General features: G+C 54.3%; 1 protein-coding gene across 6 annotated transcripts in view; it reads left to right on the top strand.

Annotated features, from left to right (window-relative positions):
• The window catches only part of LSS (lanosterol synthase), a 42,248-nt gene that overhangs the window by 3,151 nt on the left and 18,979 nt on the right, over positions 1-20,118 (top strand). For all 6 annotated transcript variants that reach the window (XR_009047727.1, XR_009047728.1, XM_057697076.1 and 3 more), the window contains exons 4-17: positions 6,313-6,421; positions 7,501-7,622; positions 8,958-9,054; positions 10,893-11,028; positions 11,259-11,367; positions 12,005-12,123; positions 13,619-13,716; positions 13,964-13,991; positions 15,634-15,690; positions 16,250-16,321; positions 16,591-16,641; positions 17,195-17,344; positions 17,744-17,840; positions 18,627-18,732. Coding sequence is in view for 4 of the 6 variants with exons in the window: in XM_057697076.1 (XP_057553059.1) it covers positions 6,313-6,421; positions 7,501-7,622; positions 8,958-9,054; positions 10,893-11,028; positions 11,259-11,367; positions 12,005-12,123; positions 13,619-13,716; positions 13,964-13,991; positions 15,634-15,690; positions 16,250-16,321; positions 16,591-16,641; positions 17,195-17,344; positions 17,744-17,840; positions 18,627-18,732 (1,351 nt within the window). In the remaining 2 variants the exon portion in view is untranslated. The remainder of the gene's footprint in view (positions 1-6,312; positions 6,422-7,500; positions 7,623-8,957; positions 9,055-10,892; positions 11,029-11,258; positions 11,368-12,004; positions 12,124-13,618; positions 13,717-13,963; positions 13,992-15,633; positions 15,691-16,249; positions 16,322-16,590; positions 16,642-17,194; positions 17,345-17,743; positions 17,841-18,626; positions 18,733-20,118) is intronic.

Here is a 20,118-nt window from a genome sequence, read left to right as displayed (position 1 = left end):
TTGGAGTGCATGTGTCTTTTGGAATTATGGTGTTCTCTGGGTATATGCCCAGTAGTGGGATTGCTGGGTCATATGGTAGTTCTATTTTTAGTTTTGCAAGGAACCTCCATACTGTTCTCCATAGTGGCTGTATCAATTTACATTCCCACCAGCAGTGCAAGAGCGTTCCCTTTTCTCCACACCCTCTCCAGCAATTACTGTTTGTAGATTTTCTAATGATGCCCATTCTCACCAGTGTGAGGTGATACCTCATTGTAGTTTTGATTTGCATTTCTCTAATAATTAGTGATGTTGAGCGGCTTTTCATGTGCCTCTTGGCCATCCGTGTGTCTTCTTTGGAGAAATGCCTATTTAGGTCTTCTGCCCATGTTTTGATTGGGTTGTTTGTTTTTTTGATATTGAGCTGGATAAACTATTTATATATTTTGGAGGTTAATCCTTTGTCTGTTGATTCGTTTGCAAATATTTTCTCCCATTCTAAGGGATGTCTTTTTGTCTTGCTTATGGTTTCCTTTGCTGTGCAGAAGCTTTGAAGTTTCATTAGGTCCCACTTATTTATTTTCATTTTTATTTCCATTATTCTAGGTGGTGGATCAGAAAAGACCTTGCTGTTATTTATGTCAAAGAGTGTTCTTCCTATGTTTTCCTCCAGGAGTTTTATAGTGTCTGGCCTTACATTTAGGTCTTTAATCCATTTTGAGTTTATTTTTGTGTATGGTGTTAGGAAGTGTTCTAATTTCATTCTTTTACATGTAGCTGTCCAGTTTTCCCAGCACCACTTATTGAAGAGGCTGCCTTTTCTCCATTGTATATCCTTGCCTCCTTTGTCATAGATTAGTTGACCATAGTTTATCTCTGGGCTTTCTGTCCTGTTCCATTGATCTATATTTCTGTTTTTGTGCCAATACCATACTGTCTTGATCACTGTGGCCTTGTAGTATAGCCTGGAGTCAGGAAGCCTGATTCCCGCAACTCCGTCTTTCCTTCTCAAGATTGCTTTGGCTATTCGGGATCTTTTATGTTTCCGTACAAATCGTAAAATTTCTTGTTCTAGTTCTGTGAAAAATGCCATTGGTAATTTGATCGGGATTGCATTGAATCTGTAAATTGCTTTTCGTAATATAGTCATTTTCACAATGTTGATTATTCCAATCCAGGAACATGGTATGTCCCTCCATCTGTTTGTGTCGTCTTTGATTTCTTTCATTAGTGTCTTATAGTTTTGTGAGTACAGGTCTTTTACCTCCTTGGTTAGGTTTATTCCTAGGTATTTTATTCTTTTTGTTGCAATGGTGAATGGGATTGTTTCCTTAATTTCTCTTTCTGAACTTTCATTGTTAGTATATAGAAATGCAAGAGATTTCTGTGTGTTAATTTTGTATTCTGCAGCTTTACCAGATTCATTGATTAGCTCGAGTAGTTTTCTGGTGGCATCTTTAGGATTTTCTATGTATAGTATCATGTCATCTGTGAACAGTGACAGTTTGACTTCTTTTCCAATTTGGATTCCTTTTATTTCTTTTTCTTCTCTGATTGCTGTGGCGAGGACTTCCAAAACTATGTTGAATAGTAGTGGCGAGAGTGGACATCCTTGTCTTGTTCCTGATGTTAGAGGGAATGCTTGCAGTCTTTCACCATTGAGAATGATGTTTGCTGTGGGTTTGTCATATATGGCCTTTATTATGTTGAGGTAGGTTCCCTCGATGCCCACCTTCTGGAGAGTTTGTATCATAAATGGGTGTTGAATTTTGTCAAAAGCTTTTTCTGCATCTATTGAGATGATCATGTGGTTTTTATCCTTCAATTTGTTAATATGGTGTATCACATTGATTGATTTGCGTATATTGAAGATTCCTTGCTTTCCAGGGATAAACCCCACTTGATCATGGTGTATGATCCTTTTAATGTGTTGTTGAATTCTGTTGGCTAGTATTTTGTTGAGGATTTTTGCATCTAAATTCATCAGTGATTTTGGTCTGTAGTTTTCTTTTTTTGTAGTATCTTTGTCTGGTTTGGTATCAGGGTGATGATGGCTTCATAAAATGAGTTTGGGAGTGTTCCTTCCTCTGCAATGTTTTGGAAGAGTTTGAGAAGGATGGGTGTTAGCTCTTCTCTAAATGTTTGATAAAATTCACCTATGAATCCATCTGGTCCTGGACTTTTGTTTGTTGGAAGATTTTTCATCACAGTTTCAATTTCATTACTTGAGATTGGTCTGTTCATATTTTCTATGTCTTTCTGGTTCAGTCTTGGAAGGTTATACCTTTCTTAGAATCTGTCCATTTCATCCAGGTTGTCCATTTTATTAGCATATAGTTGCTTGTAGTAATCTCTTACGGTGCTTTTTATTTCTGTGGTGTCCATTGTAACTTCTGTGTCATTTCTAATTTTATTGATTTGAGTCCTCTCCCTCTTTTTCTTGATGAGTCTTGCTAGAGGTTTATCAATTTTATTTATCTTCTCAAAGAACCAGCTTTTAGTTTTATTGATTTTTGCTATTGTTTTCTTTGTTTCTATTTCATTTATTTCTGCTCTGATCTTTATGATATCTCTACATCTACTAACTTTGGGTTTTGTTTGCTCTTCTTTCTCTAGTTTCTTTAGGTGTAAGGTTAGATTGTTTACTTGGGATTTTTCTTGTTTCTTGAGGTAGGATTGTATCGCTATAAACTTCCCTCTTAGAACGGCCTTTGCTGCATCCCATAGGTTTTGGATCATTGTGTTTTCATTGTCATTTGTCTCTAGGTATTTTTTGATTTCTTCTTTGATTTCTTCAGTGATCCCTTGGTTATTTAGTAGCGTATTGTTTAGCCTTCATGTGTTTGTGTTTTTTACAGTTTTTTTCCTGTAAATGATTTCTAATCTCATAGCATTGTGGTCAGAAAAGATGCTTGATACTTGATACAATTTCAGTTTTCTTGAATTTACCAAGGCTTGATTTATGACCCAAAATGTGATCTATCCTGGAGAATGTTCCATGTGCACTTGAGAAGAACGTGTAAGCTGCTGTTTTTGGATGTAATGTCCTATAGATATTTATTAAATCAAGCTGATTTATTGGGTCATTTAAAGCTTGTGTTTCCTTATTAATTTTCTGTGTGGATGATCTGTCCATTGGTGTAAGTGGGGTGTTAAAGTCCCCCACTGTGATTGTGTTACTGTCGATTTCCTCTTTCATAGTTGTTAGCATTTGCCTTATGTATTGAGGTGCTCCTATATTGGGTGCATATATATTTATACTTGTTATCTCCTCTTCTTGGATGGATCCCTTGATCTTTATGTAGTGTCCTTTCTTGTCTCTTGTAACATTTTTTACTTTAGAGTCTATTTTATCTGAGTATCGCTACTCCAGCTTTCTTTTGATTTCCATTTGCATGGAATATTTTTTCCATCCCCTCACTTTGTCTGTATGTGTCCCTAGGTCTGAAGTGGGTCTCTTGTAGACAGCATATATATGGGTCTTGTTTTTGTATCCATTCAGCCAGTCTGTGTCTCTTGGTTGGTGCATTTAGTCCATTTACATTCAAGGTAATTATCGATATGTATGTTCCTATGACCATTTTCTTAATTGTTTTGTTTTTGTTTCTGTAGGTCCTTTTCTTCTCTTATGTTTCCCGCTTAGAGAAGTTCCTTTAGCATTTGTTGTGGGGCTGGTTTGGTGGTGCAGAATTCTCTTAGCTTTTGCTTGTCTGTAAAGCTTTTGATTTCTCCGTCGAATCTGCATGAGATCCTTGCTGGGTAGAGTATTCTTGGTTGTAGGTTCTCCCTTTCATCACTTTAAATATATCGTGCCACTCCCTTCTGGCTTGCAGAGTTTCTGCTGAGAAATCAGCTGTTACCCTTATGGGAGTTCCCTTGTATGTTATTTGTCATTTTTCCCTTGTTGCTTTTAATAACTTTTCTCTGTCTTTAATTTTTGTCAATTTGACTACTATATGTCTTGGCGTGTTTCTCCTTGGGTTTATCCTGCCTGGGACTCTCTGTGCTTCCTGCACTTGGGTAGCTATTTCCTTTCCCATGTTAGGGAAGTTTTCAACTATAATCTCTTCCAGTATTTTCTCAGGTCCTTTCTTTCTCTCTTCTCCTTCTGGGACCCCTATAATGTGAATGTTGGTGCATTTAACGTTGTCCCAGAGGTATCTTGGGCTGTCTTCAGTTCTTTTCATTCTTTTTTCTTTATTCTTTTGTGCATCAGTGATTATCACCATTCTGTCTTCCAGGTCATTTATTCGCCCTTCTGCCTCAGTTAATCTGCTATTGGTTCCTTCTAGTGTATTTTTCATTTCAGTTATTGTGTTGCATATCTCTGTTTGTTTGTTCTTTAATTCTTCTAGGTCTTTGGTAAACTTTTGCAACTTTTTGATCTTTGCCTCTAGTCTTTTTTCAAAGTTCTGAATCATCTTCACCATCATTATTCTGAATTCTTTTTCTGTAAGAGTGCCTGTCTCCTCTTCATTTAGTTGTTTTTCTGGGGTTTTATCTTGTCCCTTCATCTGGTACAAAGTCTTTTGCGTTTTCATTTTCTCTGTCTTTCTGTGGCTGTGATTTTCAGTTCCACAAGATGAAATACTGCTGATACTGCTTGATTGTGCTGTCTGCCCTCTTGAGGAGGAAGCTGTCTAGGAGGCTCCTGGGTGCTTCCTTATGGGAGGGACTGATGGTGGGTTGGGCTGGGTGGGTGGAGCTCAGTAAAACTGTAATCCGATTTGGTGGGTGCAGCTCAGTGACACTTTAATCTGCTTGTCTGCCAATGGGTGGGGCTGTGTTCCCACCCTGCTGGTCCTTTGGCCTGAGGCAGCCCAGCACTGGAGCTTACAGGCTCTTTGGTGGGGCTAATGGTGGACTCTGGGAGGGCTCACACCAATGAGCACTTGTCAGAACCCCTGCTGCCAGTGCCCCTGTCTCCTTGGTGAGCCACAGCTGTCCCCCACCTCTGCAGGCAACCCTCCAACACCAGCAGGTAGGTCTGGTTCAGTCTCCTATGGGGGTCACTGCTCCTTCCCCCTGGGTCCTGGTGAGCACACTTTTTTGTGTGCCCTGCAAGAGTGGAGTCTCTGTTTCCCCCAGTCCTGTGGAGGTCCTGCAATCAAATCCCACTGGCTTTCAAAGTCTGATTCTCTGGGGATTCCTCCTCCCGTTGCTGGACCCCCAGGTTAGGAAGCCTGACATGGAGCTCAGAACCCTCAGGACTTCTGTGGTATAACTGTTCTCCAGCTTGTGAGTCACCCACCCAGCACTTATGGGATTTGATTTTAACGCGATTGTGCCTCTCCTACCGTCTCATTGTGGCTTCTCCTTTGTCTCTGGATGTGGGGTGTCTTTTTTGGTGAGTTTCAGTGTCTTTCTGTCAATGATTGTTTAGCAGTTAGTTGTAATTCTGGTGCTCTTGCAAGAAGGAGTGAGCGCACGTCTTCCTACTCCGCCATCTTGATTCTTCTCAGTTTGGTCTTTTTCTGCTTTAATTTGGAAAACGCTCCTGGAGGTCATGACTCTGTGTGGCCCGTGTGGCACTGAGCATCACTGTGGTGGTCACTGACTCTGGGATTGGACCTTATGGGCTCCAGCCCCAGCCCCACCACTTAGGGGCTGTGCCTCAGTTCCCTGCTTGTGTGTTTCCCTGTCTTGACAGTGCCGTGCCTGTTATGAAGGGAGATGGGCTTTTTTCTGTGAAGCTCTGTGGTGTCTCCACATCTGTGTGCCCTTCCATAGTGTGTCTCTGTGGGTGTGTCTACTGGGGCTTCTCATGCCTCTGGCCAGAGTCGGGCATCCATTCCAGGACACGTTGTTGCTGGGACTTGCCTGAGCCCCGAGTGCTCGGTGCCACGGGCACGTGGCTGATGGAGCCTAGACTGTGGGTAGGGTGAGGGGTGGGGGCAGCCTGCAAACACTGTGCTCAGGAGAGCTGGCTGGAATGGAAGGTTCTTTGTGGGTAATATTTATTGCTGTCCATCTCACAAAATGACGTGCTATTAAAACTACTAAAACAGGAAAATGTAAATATAGGCAAGTAAACATTATCCCATCCAGAGATGATCCGTTCGGTGTTTCTTTTCCAGTAGGCGTGTCGGTAGTGTGTGACCCTGGAGTGGCTAGTGGGCTCTGCACGCCGCATGTGATACATGTCATGTGTGCTGTTGCTGCTGTGCCTGGCTCCCCCGCTCTAAAGTCCCTGATGGGGCTGGGAAGAGTAGCCTTCCCTGGCTTGTGTCCACAGGAAGGACAGCTCCCTGTTGCATGGGGTTCTCAGGAAGAAAGGGGCCTCGGCTTAGCAGTGCTGAGTGCCTGCTAAAGAATATCTTTTCTGCCACACAGGCCTCCTGATCACATGCTATGTGGCGCACATTCCTCTGCCGGCCGGATACAGAGAAGAGATTATACGGTACATGCGGTCTGTGCAGCTCCCCGATGGCGGCTGGGGCCTGTGAGTCTGCCCAACCCTGCGTCACTGCATGTGTGTGCATGCATGTGCACACGTGTTTCTGTGTGGGAGATGCACCTGTCAAGGGGTGGGGTGACTCGCTGTGGGCCTGGGGTGTGTGGGGAGAGAGCCTGGCATGAGGGAAGTGGGCTGGAGGCTACATGCAGGCTGGGTCCGAGTTTCCCTGGGGCCCTCAGAATGCAGCTGTTCACTTGCTGGGCCTTGGTTTCACAGCTTGTGTTGTAATGGGTTTCACGGCTGAGAGACTCTTGAGACCCATATACCACAGTGAAAACTATTTGGCTGTCATCTCTAAAGCAGAAGAAGATTGTTCTTGACCCTGGGATGGCAGCAGGTAGAGGCAGGCCGGGCAGTTCTCCCCACCTTTCAGCCTGCCTTTCTGTGGTGTAGCTCACTGTAGGAGCAGGGCCCTGTCCCAAGGTGGTCAACTGCCTGCCCACCTGGCTGTGGGGCCCTGGTGCTTCTTGTCCTGCAACCCGGGCTGGCTGACTCCACACCGCCAGCATTCATTACAGAATCAGAGGAGGACAGCTCAGCTCTGCTCGCCTCCTAGACGGGGTCGTGGGCGTCTCGAGCTTGACATCCCAGCTCTCCGCCCTGTGGGTCTCACCAGTGCCTTCGCCTGCCGTGGCTCACTGCCTCTGGAGTTTGCTCTGTGGGCCGTAGTGACATAGGTTCTGCAGTTGGGTCACTGCCTGGGGTTGTGTTGATTCAAGCGTAGAAAGTCAACAGACGAGGTGGGCAGGTCCAGGAGGGCAGTTTTGCTCTGTTGAGCAACGCGTGGGATCTTAGTTCCTCGACTAGGGACCGAACCTGTGCCCCCCTGCATTGGGAGTGTGGAGTCTTACCCACCAGACCGCCGGGGAGTCTCTGGAGGGCAGTTTTGGAGCCGCTCAGTTGTCATGGAGATACAGGAACTCTTTCCGGAGAGTGGCTGTTCTGGATATTTCTTGTGTTGTTATGTCGTTCTCGATTTGCTGAGGAAATTTCACGAGAGCGTTGCTTAATTTCTTACAAGTAATGGAAGATTTCATTTTCTCACCTGTCTCCTGCTCCCGTAGGCACATTGAGGACAAGTCCACCGTGTTCGGGACTGCGCTCAACTATGTGTCTTTGAGAATTCTGGGTGTGGGTCCTGACGATCCTGACCTGGTGCGAGCCAGGAGCCTTCTTCACAAGAAAGGTGCTCGCTGCGTAGCCTGTGCTCCGTAGCAGAGTTCACATCACCCCAGCATAACGAGTGCTCCCAAATGGGAAATAGAAAGGAGCACCTGCACTTCACACACAGCAAAACCCGTGAGCCAGGAAGGCATCATGGCAGGAATGGGGGAACTGTCTAACCTTGCCTGTAAAATTTTAAAACACAGATTAAGGTCGCCATATAATTCTGTCTATTGCACACATTGGCAAGGACTCACAAACCACACGCTGGCGTGCTGTTTGTGGGAGTGTTCCTTCCCAGAGGGCAGCCCGGCCGTACGGGAGTGGCAGTGGCCAGAGCTGGTGGAGCTCTGCTCGCACCCTCCTCCCTCGCTCTCCTGTGCGCCCCGCAGGGCGCCTGGGTGGCTGCTCTCCCCTAGCCCTGGGAGGCCCTGCGGCTCCCGCTGCTCCGAGGACTGCCTGCTGCTCTGCAGAACCTGGTGTGTCTTGCCACCCCCCCACCCCGCCGACATTCCTCAGTCTGCTTTGTCCTCCCTGCTCTGTGCTCACACACAGGGGCCTCCCGTCAGCACCTTGAAGCCCCTTCCTGCCTCAGGGCTCTGCATGCGCCGCTCTCTCTGCCTGGGGGGTCCCACCTTCCACCCCACCCCCTCCTCAGGGACTCCTGCTCCCCCTTTGCTTGGCGCCTTGGATGTCCTTCCCCAGAGTTTTTCCTGACCCACCAGGTTGGATGACTCCTGTTGCGCTTCCTCTTGAACCTGCTTCTTCACACATGTGTTGCTCCTGTAATGAATCCATCGTTTGCTTCTGGGCTCACTGGTGTGAGGTCCCAAGGCTGCTCTCTGGTTCTTTGCCTGGGAAGGAATGTCTTCAGGCCATGCTTCCCTAGTAGCTTTGTGGGTCTTTGCCTTCTGCACACCTGGGTTTGGGGTGGGGGCCTCCTTGTGAATAGTGTCCAGCACATTTTTTCTGTGCCTGGGACCGGTGCTGTGGGGGGGCTCCACCATGAGGCATCAGGCAGCCCCACAGCCACCGTCCAGACCCATCTGCTGTGTGGGTACAGCGCAGCCCGAGGCAGGTAGGCGGACCCCCGGAGGGAGGAGGCCGAGCATGTGTAGTCGCCTCCCTCCTTGCCTCCACTTCCCTGCTGCTCCTTCCTGGGGGCAGGGGCTTGTTCTGGGGAAGCTGTCAGTTCCACCCAGCAGCCCTGGTGTGGGTGGTCCTCAGCATCTCCGGAACCTGCTCTCACAACAGGGAGAGGATCCTTAGCAGGCCTGGCGTCCAAAGGGTCCCGATTCCTGAGGGTCTCGTCTTCACAGTCAGAGGCAGGTGATGAGGCCTCTTCTCTCCCCCACAGGTGGTGCTGTGTTCATCCCCTCCTGGGGGAAGTTCTGGTTGGCTGTCCTGAACGTGTACAGCTGGGAAGGCCTCAACACTCTGTTCCCAGAAATGTGGTACGCTTCCCCCCACGGTCCATTTGGTGGCTGGGTCCCCACTGTCTCAGCAAGTGGAGTGATGCCACCCTAGGTCACTTGCTGCCTGTTGGTTGTATGCGGGACTGTCCATTCAGTGGAGTGGGGTGGCATTAGGCTCCTGGCAGAGCCCCTGCTTGGCTGAGCCCTATGGGCGATAGGAGGGGGTTCCCAGTTGGCAGGAGGGAGGGAGGTGCCATGGGGTTGGGCCATGTGGCAGGTGGGTGGGGCCTTGCCTGGCTGATTGCAGGACCACTGGTGTGGGACATGAAGCTCTGGCCTTGTTGCGTCGTTGGCTGTGACCTTGTCTTATGGACACTTTGAGCATCTATAGATACAGAGGAGAGGAGGTGGCAGCCTGAGCAGAGCACCCCCAGCCCAGTGTTGGGGTGTGCCATGCTGTCTTTTGCTGGTGGATGTTAAAGTAGATTCCAGACATCTTATTTCCCCTGTGAACACTTCAGTGTGTATCTTTAAAAGATGAGAATTTTCCTTTCAACAGAACTACAATACTGTTTAACTCAGGAAAATCAACACTAATTCCATATTGTGTGATACCTATAAGCCGGTGATTTTAAACATTTTGTGAGTATCTAATGAAAGCTCTGGACACGTATCCAGAATACATTCATGTACATATAAGGACCCCAACATCACCTTCAGGAGCTGAGGTCCCTGGTGCAGGGAGCTGTCGAGGTTGGGGGCACCCTTGCGTTGGATGACTTTGGTGAAGGAGAGGGTGGGGTGAAGGGGCCCATCAGGGGGTGACAGCAGCAGCCTGATGAAAGGGCAGGGGGCCCAGTCTCCACTGGGGCAGACCTGTCCAAGGCTGGCCGCTGCAGAAGGGGCGGGAAGTGTTCTGGGGCCATTCCCGTGTTCCTCACGGGCGGGCTTGCCGTCTGGACCTTAGAGCTACCCGGTGTGCGAGTTGCCGCAGAGGAAGGCACTGAGCAGGCATTGGGAGGAGTGTGATGTCGGAGGCTGGTGTGGGGGGGGACTGTCGGCTGCGCCCCCACGTAGTGGGGCCCAGGCCGGGGTTGCTGGGCCTCTTGCTAACTAGGGCACCACTAGTCTTTGCAGGAGTTGTTTTGAGGGCATAGGTTAGAGGGTGAAGGGCAGGTGTGCAGGATGAAGGACCAGAGACCCTGAACCACTTCAGCTGCAGCAAAGCTGGAAACGTTACCCAAAATGTAGTAAATGCCCTTTAATGTGAGTGGCGGAGCCTCAAGAGAGTGGGGCCAGGGGTGGTGGGGCTGAGGGCACCTGCCTGACCCGTGTGTCTGGGAGAAGGGGAGGCATGCTTGCCTCCCCGGGCCTCCCCTCGCACACGAGGACTGAGGCTGAAAGGGGTGGGTGGAGAAAGCAGTGCAGGCGACACCCACGGGGAGGCTGGCCCAGCTGTGCTCACGTCAGGCTGAGTGTCTGTGCGCAGCACAGGTGAGGTAACCATCAGAGACTCAGCCCTTGAGGAGAGCTGGAAGTGGAGGTTGTTAGGTACTGTCCTGGAACAGTTTCTGTAGACCCCCACTCAGTGTCTCCGTGATGGGTGCTTTTGTTCCTGTGGCGCGTGTGTCACAGCTGGGGGCCCACGGGCAGTCCTCACTGCTAGGAGCCCAGTCTCCTGGCTCTGGGAGGCGCCGGGTGAACCGGGAGGGGTTGTCGGCTCCTGTGCGCCGTGCCCCTCAGGAGCACGGCTGTGAGGCGCTGGTGGCCGTGCCCACTTGCGTCGGAGACAGCCATCCACCCTGTTTGCAGGCTCGGAAGGGCTCCGGGCTGACATGGTGGCGGGGGTGGGCCCTGCTGATGTGCTGTCTCTCCAGGCTGTTTCCTGAGTGGATGCCCGCGCATCCCTCCACCATCTGGTGCCACTGCCGGCAGGTGTACCTGCCCATGGCCTACTGCTACAGCACCCGGCTGAGCGCCGAGGAGGACCCGCTGGTCCAGAGCCTCCGCCAGGTGAGCCTGACCCGGAGTGCAGCCTCCACCGCCTGTCCTGCCCGGGGCCTCGGGCGGTGGGGTGGCTGCAGGGCGCCTGTGAGCAGAGTCCAGGCCCCGGTGTGTCCCGGGAAGCAGCCCTGAGCTGGGCTTGGGGGAGCAGGGTCCCGTCAGGCCTGCCCTTGGGAGGGGAGGCAGTGGAGGGGACGAGCCGCAGGGCGGCTCCGGGACTGAGGCGCTGCCGCCCTCAGGAGCTCTACGTGGAGGACTACGGCTGCATCGACTGGCCGGCGCACAGGAGCAGCGTGGCCCCTGACGAGCTGTACACGCCGCACAGCTGGCTGCTCCGCGTAGTGTATGGTGGGTGCCCCCAGGGGCCGGCTGGGCTCTTGGGGGGGGGGGGCGTGGAGGGACACTGCCCTGCGATGAGTCCTGCTGTTGGGCTCTTGTGGGGACGGGGGGCCGGCCGTGTGCACCCCGTGTCCAGCAGACCCGCCTGGAGCTCGGGCTCCTGGACAGAGGATTCGGAGCCCAGGGCCTTGAGGGGCCGGTGGGCTCTCCTTGTGGAAGAGAAGGGGCAGGGCCCCACGAGGCCCAGTCCAGGTCCATCCCCTGGGGGTCCTCCTGGCCGTTCGGAGCCGAGTGGCCTCTCCTTGGAGCCTGGCAGGTGCTGTGTGCACAGGCGGCCACGTCCCCCTCGTCCGTCCGTTCGTCCCTCACGCGTCCTGCAGGTGGGCCCTGGGGTGGGGGCTGGGACTCTGCCCTGCCAGCCCTGAGTGGCAGTGCCCTCTGCACGGCTGCAGGGGCCGCAGGGCAGCGCCAGGATGCCGGGGCGGGGCTGCACAGGCAGGCAGGTGTGCGGGTGAGGGGCAGCGGCGAGGGAGGGGCCCAGAGCCTGGCCGTGGGGGCGCACCCGCCCCGGGCATTTGTGCTGGCGCCGGGACTCCCCTCCGTGTTTGGTGCCCATGGATGCCCCCCATGCCCCCACCCCCCGCAGCGGTCCTCAACCTGTACGAGCGCCACCACAGCGCCAGCCTGCGGCAGCGCGCCATCCAAAAGCTGTACGAGCACATCGCCGCCGACGACCGCTTCACCAAGTGCCTCAGCATCGGCCCGGTACACACCCTGCGCCCTCTGGGCGTCTGGGCCTGGGAGGGGCAGGGCCGGGGGGCAGGTCGCCCAGAGGCCTGTGTGTGGAGCCGGGAGGTGAGGTCTCCCACCGGAGGCTGCCGCACCGTCACTTGGGACGTGGGCCTCTGACCCCCCCGGGACTCCTTTGCTTGGCCCGTCCTCCCGTCCCCGCCACCCACTATGTCTGCGTTGCTCCTGCTTGCGGCCACCTTGTGGGGTCTTTCTGGCTGGTGGGGTGGGCTGCATTTCCTCCCCTGGGCCCCTCCCCTTCCCCACCCCCTTAACCTTTTTGCCTTTCTCTTACGGCAGCAGTCCCCAGCCTTTTAGGCACCAGGGACCGGTTTCGTGGAAGACAGTTCTTCCACGGACAGTGGTCGGGGGGCGGGTGTGGGGATGGTTCAGGTGGCAGAGTGAGCGGTGGGGGGGCAGGTGAAGCTGCTCATGCTCAGCCGCCCCTCCTCTCCTGCCGTGCAGCCAGTACAGGCCACGGCCTGCCAGTCCGGGGCCCGGGGGTGGAGACCCCTGTGTTACTGGGTTTGGAGGGCCAGGGTGCTTGCGTTCCATTCCGGATTCCTGCCGGGCCTGGTGGCTCAAGACTCCTGCTTCTCTGAGCCTCTGGGCTCCTGACCTGGCTTTGCCTCTTGGGGCCCTGCACCTGGGCAACCAGCAGGCTTGGGGAGGCTCTTCTGCAGCCTTAGGGCGATGGGCGTAGGAGGCAGAGTTGCTGCAAGCCTGTGGGTGGCCGTGACCGTGGCCGCCGTGCTGGGTCAGCCCACGGTTCTACGTGTGAGCCCAGTGGGTTCAGGGTCTGAGAGCCCTACTCCCGACCCTGCTCCCCAGTGTTCTCTGGGCCATGTGGTGCCCGGGGATGTCAACGGCCACTGCCCCACCCGAGGGGCCGCTCGTTTCCCTTTCCCCACTGGGGGACTGTGTGTGGGCTCTGACCTAACGCTGCTTAAAGCACGTTAGAAATGCGTTGTAATTGGACCTTGACTTAGGGCTGGAAGGGCTGGGCCTCTAGGACATCTGCTCTGAGCAGTCAGGCCCTGCCCCGCCGGTCTCGCCTCTGAGTCTCTCCTGTGCCCTTCAGACAGCCCTGTCCCCGGTCCCCTGAGTTGTCTCAGGCAGCTCAGGACACACCACAGCCCAGGTGCCCACTCGGGGGTCCCCACCTTGCCTGTCACCCTTTGCGGCAGTTCTGCTCACTAGCTGGCTCGGCTCATGTCACCTCTACAGGTCACCCTGCCTCTTCCCTGCTGCGGTCCCCCTCCCTCCTCAGCACTCTTGCCTTGGCCCCTTCTCGCCTTTCCCAGGGCAGGGCTGCAGCCTAGAAGCAGTGAGTGCTTGGGGAAGTGGTTAGAACAGAAGGCCTGGCCTGGAGCAGGGCCGTGCGGGGCCTCTGTGGGGCAGGGCTGTGGCCCTCAAGCCCGGGAACCCCGGCAGGTGTGCAGCAGAGCCCTGACAGGGCTGTCTCCTCCAGATCTCGAAAAGCATCAACATGCTCGTGCGCTGGCACGTGGACGGGCCGGCCTCCTCTGTCTTCCAGGAGCACGTGTCCAGGATTCCTGATTACCTCTGGTGAGTGTGGTGGGGAGGGCGTGGCCCCCGGGATGGGAGTGGCCACGAGCCCAGGGCAGACCTGCCTGGGGGAGGGTGGGGAATCCTCTTCCCCTGGGGGGCCCTCCGCACAACTGGATGGGGGTGGGTGGGAGCTGTCCCCACCTGTCCCCTGCCTTGTGGGTGTGTTGCTCATGGGATGGGAGTTCTGGGCCCCTGTGTTCTGGCTCTACCCTGTGCTCTCTGACCCAGACTCCTCTCCTCACAGGCTGGGCCTCGATGGCCTGAAAATGCAGGTAAGGGCTGTGGGGCCTTGGCTGCTTGATTCCTTGCAACCATTCCTACCTTTTGGGCTTGTTAAGATCCCAGATCACTCCTCCCGACGTATTGTGTCAGCGTGAGGTGAGCGGCTGCACGTCCCCCTCGTCCTGCATCTGAGGGGCGCTGCCGGGCACCTCCGGGGTGTGTGCTGTCTGGCAGGGACGCCGACAGGCCCTGGGGGTAGTGGGAGAGCTGAGGGCTGCAGCCACCCCAGGGGAGCGGTCTCTACACCAGAGTCGTTCAGAGCTGCAGCTTGAGGGGATGAAGGCTGCGCGGTGCTTGTTGGCGACCAGCCGGACTGCTGATGGACAGCTGATCTCACAGCTCGCACAGCAGGATCAGGACAGCTGCGGGGTCTGGTCGGGGGAGAACCCGTGCCCTCCACTGCCCCCCGAGCTGAGCGCCTCACAGCTGTCCCCGTTCAGGGTCCCGAGACACACTCCCTGCGGCCCCTCCCCACACATACTGCTCTGCTGTTTGGTACTGTTTGCTGGTTTCCAGCGTCTGGGTGTTGTAGATTAAGTTCCACCAGCTTATTTCCCATGCGTGGCCCAGGGGTGGGGCTGCTGGCTTGCAGGGCGGCCTGGGCTGACCTGGTGCTGTCCCGGCTACAGGGGCCGTGGCGGCAGTGAGCCGGGAGCTGTAGGGCTTCTGACTGCCATCTCTCAGTGTGGAAGTGTGGTGCTTCCAGCAGTGTCCTTGGGGCACATGGACCTCTGGGCCCTTTGGGGCAGGTGCACGTGGGCCTCGCCCCGCCCAGTGAAGACCACCCCCAGGTGCTCTTGCCAGGTGCATTTGAGCCCCACTGCTGGCTCCCTGGCCCGCATGCTGCCATTCTTGTGTGACAAGATTCCCCAAACACACGAAGTGGAGGAGGGTGGTGAGCCCGCGTGTGGCCCCCGACCCCGCCTGACGCCTCCAGCCCTGGAGCTTATGAGGGCTTCTGGTTCTGACACGCGGCCGTGCTGCTCCCATCGAGTTCACGGCAGCCCCCGGTGGAGTTCCACTGTGGGTTCGTTGGCATCAGGTTTCGATCCCGGAGGCTGAGCCTTGACATCACCTTCGTCCTACCGTCTCCAGTGCCCTTCCCTCCTGGGCCGTCGGTCCCTGGAGTGTCCACCTCCTGCCTGCTCTGTGCCCCAGATTTTCTGCACACTGGCGGTTAGGCCCTGAGGCTTGATCTGGTTCAGGGTTTTCCTGGTCGTGTCATTCTTCCCACACATTGTCCCGCAGGGCCGCAACGTCCGCTGCCCCTTAGTGCCACCGGTTGGTCTGGGCTCTGTGCCAGTGGCTGAGCACTGGAGGCCATGGCAGTGGTCCTCCACATCCTAGAAGTGCTCTGAGGAAGCCCTGTCCTGACTGGTGGCCTGGTGAGGGCAGGTGGGGCTGCCCGACCCAGGTCTGCTTGCTGGACCAGCCCCTCTGAGGCCCTTGTGGGCTCTGGGGGTTCAGAGCCCAGAGCCTGGGTCAGAAGTCAGCTGGGCTCCTGCCTCTTTGTAGGAGCTGGTGGAAGCCCCTGCACCTTCCTTGGCCCTCTAGACACCCATCAGATCTGGGACGTTGGGGTGGGTGGGAGGCTGCTGCCGCAGTTGCTGTAGCACTGTCCTCTCTGCGCAGGGCACCAATGGCTCGCAAATCTGGGACACTGCGTTTGCCATCCAGGCACTGCTGGAGGTATGTGGCTCTGTCCCTCATTCTTCAGCTGCCCTGCCTGTATGTGCACCTTGCATCCAGCTGGACATGGTACCTGCTGGCACTGACCCTTTGCTCACCTGGGCTCTGAGGCAGTGCTCCTACCTGGCAGCCGGGGAGACGGGGGTGCTGACTTGAAGGCTTCAGGGGCAGGGAGCCGAGTAAGGGCTGTTCCCGAGGTGAGGAGGAGGTGGGGTCTCCTAGAAGCGGAGTGTGGGCTCCATGCTCTTCTCAGCCCTGGAATTGCTCACTGCAGACAACTTGGAGCACATACTAGAGAGAAGCAGGAGTGTGTCTTTATGCCGGTGGGAATGAGGTTGGCAGAATTTGGGGAGGGGTCTGGGCCAACGTGGGGGCCTGCCTTAGGCGGGCAGGGATCCTGTGGGTGCGGGCTGGGGCCAGGGTGGTGTGGACCGTCTCTTCTGTCTGCCCCTCTGGCGGCTGGAACCCGAGACTTGGACAGGTTTGCTCCTGGTTCCCGGGACCAGCCACTACGCAGGCGTGTCCCTGCTAGTGGCTCATCCTTGTTCTTCTTTCCCAGGCGGGTGCGCAGCACAGGCCGGAGTTTTCGTTCTGCCTGCAGAAGGCGCATGAGTATCTGCGGGTCTCGCAGGTGAGACCAAGCCTGGTCCGTGCCGCCCACAGGCGGGGTGCCCCTCCTCACCTCTGCCCCTCCACCTCAGGGCATGCTGTGATTCTGGGTGGGGGCAGTGGGCCACGTGGGTGCTGCCTGGAGGGTTCCCTCTGGCACCGGTGACTGAGAGGGTGGCGGCACTGGGTCCCCACGTCCTGCTGTGTTGCCCCGCCCTGTCCGGTGTCTGCGTGCTATGGCGGTGACGTGTTCCCTCTGCTTTCCACACGTGCCCCTCGGATGCTCACCAGGTCCCAGACAACGTCCCCGACTACCAGAAGTACTACCGCCAGATGAGCAAGGTACCACAGCCACCCCTGCCTGCCCTGGTTAGCTGGGCCTTGCCTTCGAGGAGGGCTCTCCTCGGCTTCCTGGGGATTCCTGTTCTGATAGCCACACAGTGTGGGGTTCCACCGATGCACCCAAGATAACTCCTGACGGAGGAGCTGCGCACAGACGTGGTAGCTGAGCTGTGTGGGCTTCACCCCCACCCCCCCATGCCACTCACACTGTGTGCACTCAGCAGCACTTGCAGATGTTAAAGGAGCTGTCGGACGTGCAAGTGAGAAGGGGGTGGTGGTGAGGGCCATTCCTGCAGTGCGTGGGGTGTGGACACGGCCGCTGCTGCGCTCTTGCAGTGGGTCGCTTGTGCCCGTCCCGCAGTGGAGGCTGAAGGTGGTGACAGGCAGAGGCTGCAGTTCCTGTGCTGGAAGTAGGAGGCTGTCCACGTGTGTGTGGCTTGGGGCTGTGGCTGTGGTGGACAGGCCTCAGCTCTGCACAGGCACACGAGGCGCCGTGGCCTGGGGTGGCCAGGTGTGGGCTTCACCTCCACCCTTACAGCCCGGCACTTTCCAGGGTGGCTTCTCCTTCAGCACACTGGACTGTGGCTGGATTGTTGCTGACTGCACAGCTGAGGCCTTGAAGTCCGTCCTTCTCCTGCAGGAAAAGTGTCCCTTTGTCACCAAGCACATCCCACAAGAGCGGCTCTTCGACGCTGTTGCTGTGGTGAGGCTTATGGGTGTGGGACCCCAGTTGCACAGCCGAGGGCACTGTGCACGCGGAGTCTTGGCCACCCCACCACAGACTCTCTCAGCACATCCAGGTTTTGTGCAAGTTTTACAATGGACATCACGTAGTTTGGCAGCGCACGTGTGATTTATAAGTGATAGGCATGCCCGTGCCCGGGAGTGGTCCCAGGTGGTCACGGAGTGCCTGGTTGATAAAGGTTGCACCTGTTCTGGGCACTGGGTCCTGGTTTAACGTGAAAGCCAGCTCTCTGTTCCCCACCCCTGCTTCCTTGGTTCCTAGCCTTGGGGTGTTTCTAGAAAGCTGTGCCACAGCCTGTGGGCTCCTGCATGTGCTTAGCGTGTAGGCAAATTCTCAGGACATTTTCTCTGATTTTAGTTGCTGAGCATGAGAAACACTGATGGAGGGTTTGCCACCTACGAGACCAAGCGTGGGGGACACCTTCTGGAGCTTCTGAACCCCTCGGAGGTCTTCGGTGAGTGGTCGGCCAGTTATGTGGCCACAGACTCAGACCCCATGTGCCCAAGGCAGGGTCTCCCACCAGAGCCTGGAGCTCTTTCCTCCGGCGGAGGGCATTGCCAACAAATGTGCTGGCAGATGTGGGCGGGTGCTCAGAGTGTTCGGTGCTTCTCGACTTCCTGGGGGTGGTGACCCTGGCTATTATGGAAGAGCTGCAGTCTGCCTCTCAGCGGCGGGTGGGACGCACACAGGCTCTCTGGCCCAAGCCTGGGCCAGCTCCTGCTGTGTCTTCCATGGAGGCCAGCCTGTCTCCTGAGCGCTCTTCACGGAGCCCACGGCTCCTCACCGGGAGGGGACAGTGGGGATCCGCTAGCCTGTGTCCTCCTGCTGTGCTGCGGCTCTGGTCGTCCGTGTGTGCCCCTGTACCCTCCTTGCGAGTCTCCGTTTGTTGGGTCCTGTAACTGACAAATGTGCTCCCGTGGAGGCTGTTGCAGGGTGGGGTGCAGCTCTGCTGTGTGCTCTTCTCTTTTACCCTCCCACTGGCTTGGCTGTCCTGCAGCACAGATGGGCCTCCAGGTCACCTGTGTGGGTGCCTCCCTCCCACCTGGTGGCCACGTCACTGGGCTGGTCGCTGGTGATGCTTCCTCCTTTCCTTTGGAGGCTGGTCAGGCTCGTGATGTGATGTGTGGTACAGGCTCTGCATGTTCCGGTGCGCTCCTGTGTCACAGTTTGGCCTGAATTGCCAAATTGGGCAGCTGAGGTAATAAGATTCACGTGCCGCAATCCTTCTTTCCTTTCCCAGGGGACATCATGATTGACTACACGTATGTGGAGTGCACCTCGGCTGTGATGCAGGCGCTGAAGCATTTCCACAAGCACTTCCCAGACCACAGGGCTGGGGAGATCAGGTAAGGGCGGCCCCGGCACGGGGTGTGTAGTCACACAGCATGAGTGCCATCAGCTCGAGGCCAAGAACTCAGACAACCTTGAGGTCATCAAGAGCAAGCCATTCGCTCACTTGGGGTGCTTGGGCCGGGGCCCATCTCAGAAAGGCAGCTCTGCAATAAAACTCATTTAAAAATGGAAGGGATTTCAGATGCTCCTGGATACACTTGTGTGCCCTGAAGTATATCAAATGTGTGTGCTGGGGTCAGATAGCACAGTTATAACACAAAAACAAGTCATTTTCTGCATCTTCTTAATAATATTTAAAGAGGACACGTGAAGGTGTACCTAGGAGTTCCTGTGGGATCAATTCTAGCCACTGCGAATGTCGCCGCAATGTGAGTCACATGAAGTTTTTGGTTTCCCAGGGTGTATAAAAGTTTTGTTTACACTGTACTGTAGTCTGTTAAGTGTTCAAGAGCAATGTGTCTAAGAAGACGATGGACATATCTTAATTAAAAACATTTTATCGTTAAAAAATATTAGCCATCATCTGAGCCTTCAGTGAGTCAAATTCTTTTTATAATAGTAACATCAAAGACTGCTGATTACAGATCACCAAAACAGATATAATAATAATCAAAAAGTTTGAAGTATTGTGAGAATTACCAAAATGTGATAAAGAAAAGTGAGCAAATGTCATTGGAAAAATGGCACCAGTAGCCTTGCTCAATGCAGCGTTGCCACAGACCTTCAGTTTGTAACAAATGCAATGTCTGTGAAGTGCAGTAAAGCAAAGCATATTCACATGAGGTTGCCCGTACCCCCAGCTCCGCTTGTGTCCAAGGAATGGTGGTTTTTAAATAAACCTTTCCTGTTGAAGTCCGGCACATGTTTAGAGAAGCACACAAATCATCCACTTAGCCCTTGGGTGAACTGTGAAGCGGACACACCCATGTGACCACGTCAGGCACACGCATACCAGAAGCTCTCCTGCTGGTTCTCCTCTGCCCGCCTGCTCCCAGCGCAGCACCCCATCTCTGTCTGTCTCCACCACTGACTGCAGGTGCCACCCTTGGTGTGTGCCCATGCTTGTCGTGTGTCCTTCGGGGCCTCTCGGTGGGTTGCTGTGAATCATCTTGCTGTGAACACTCTCAGACTTGTCTTTTGGGGCACAGAGTTTCCCATCTCTTGAGGATGTGGACGTGGACTTGCTGTGTTATGGGGCTTTTGCAGCTTTTGTAGATTTTCCTTCATTCTTGTATGATTCTGTTGTGTCATGGTTCTTGGTAAACCTGGTATAGATTCAGCATGGTCATGATTTGTTTCCCTTTTTATATATTGCTGGATTCAATTTGATAAGTATTTTGTTTAGGATTTTGTCAAAGGTTCATAAATAGCTGAAGTAA

The sequence above is a fragment of the Hippopotamus amphibius genome, chromosome 10 (assembly GCF_030028045.1).
Source record: "Hippopotamus amphibius kiboko isolate mHipAmp2 chromosome 10, mHipAmp2.hap2, whole genome shotgun sequence".
Lineage (NCBI taxonomy): Eukaryota > Metazoa > Chordata > Mammalia > Artiodactyla > Hippopotamidae > Hippopotamus > Hippopotamus amphibius.
The sequence above is the reverse complement of the archived record's forward strand: the minus strand, read 5'-3'. Positions and strand labels throughout refer to the sequence as shown.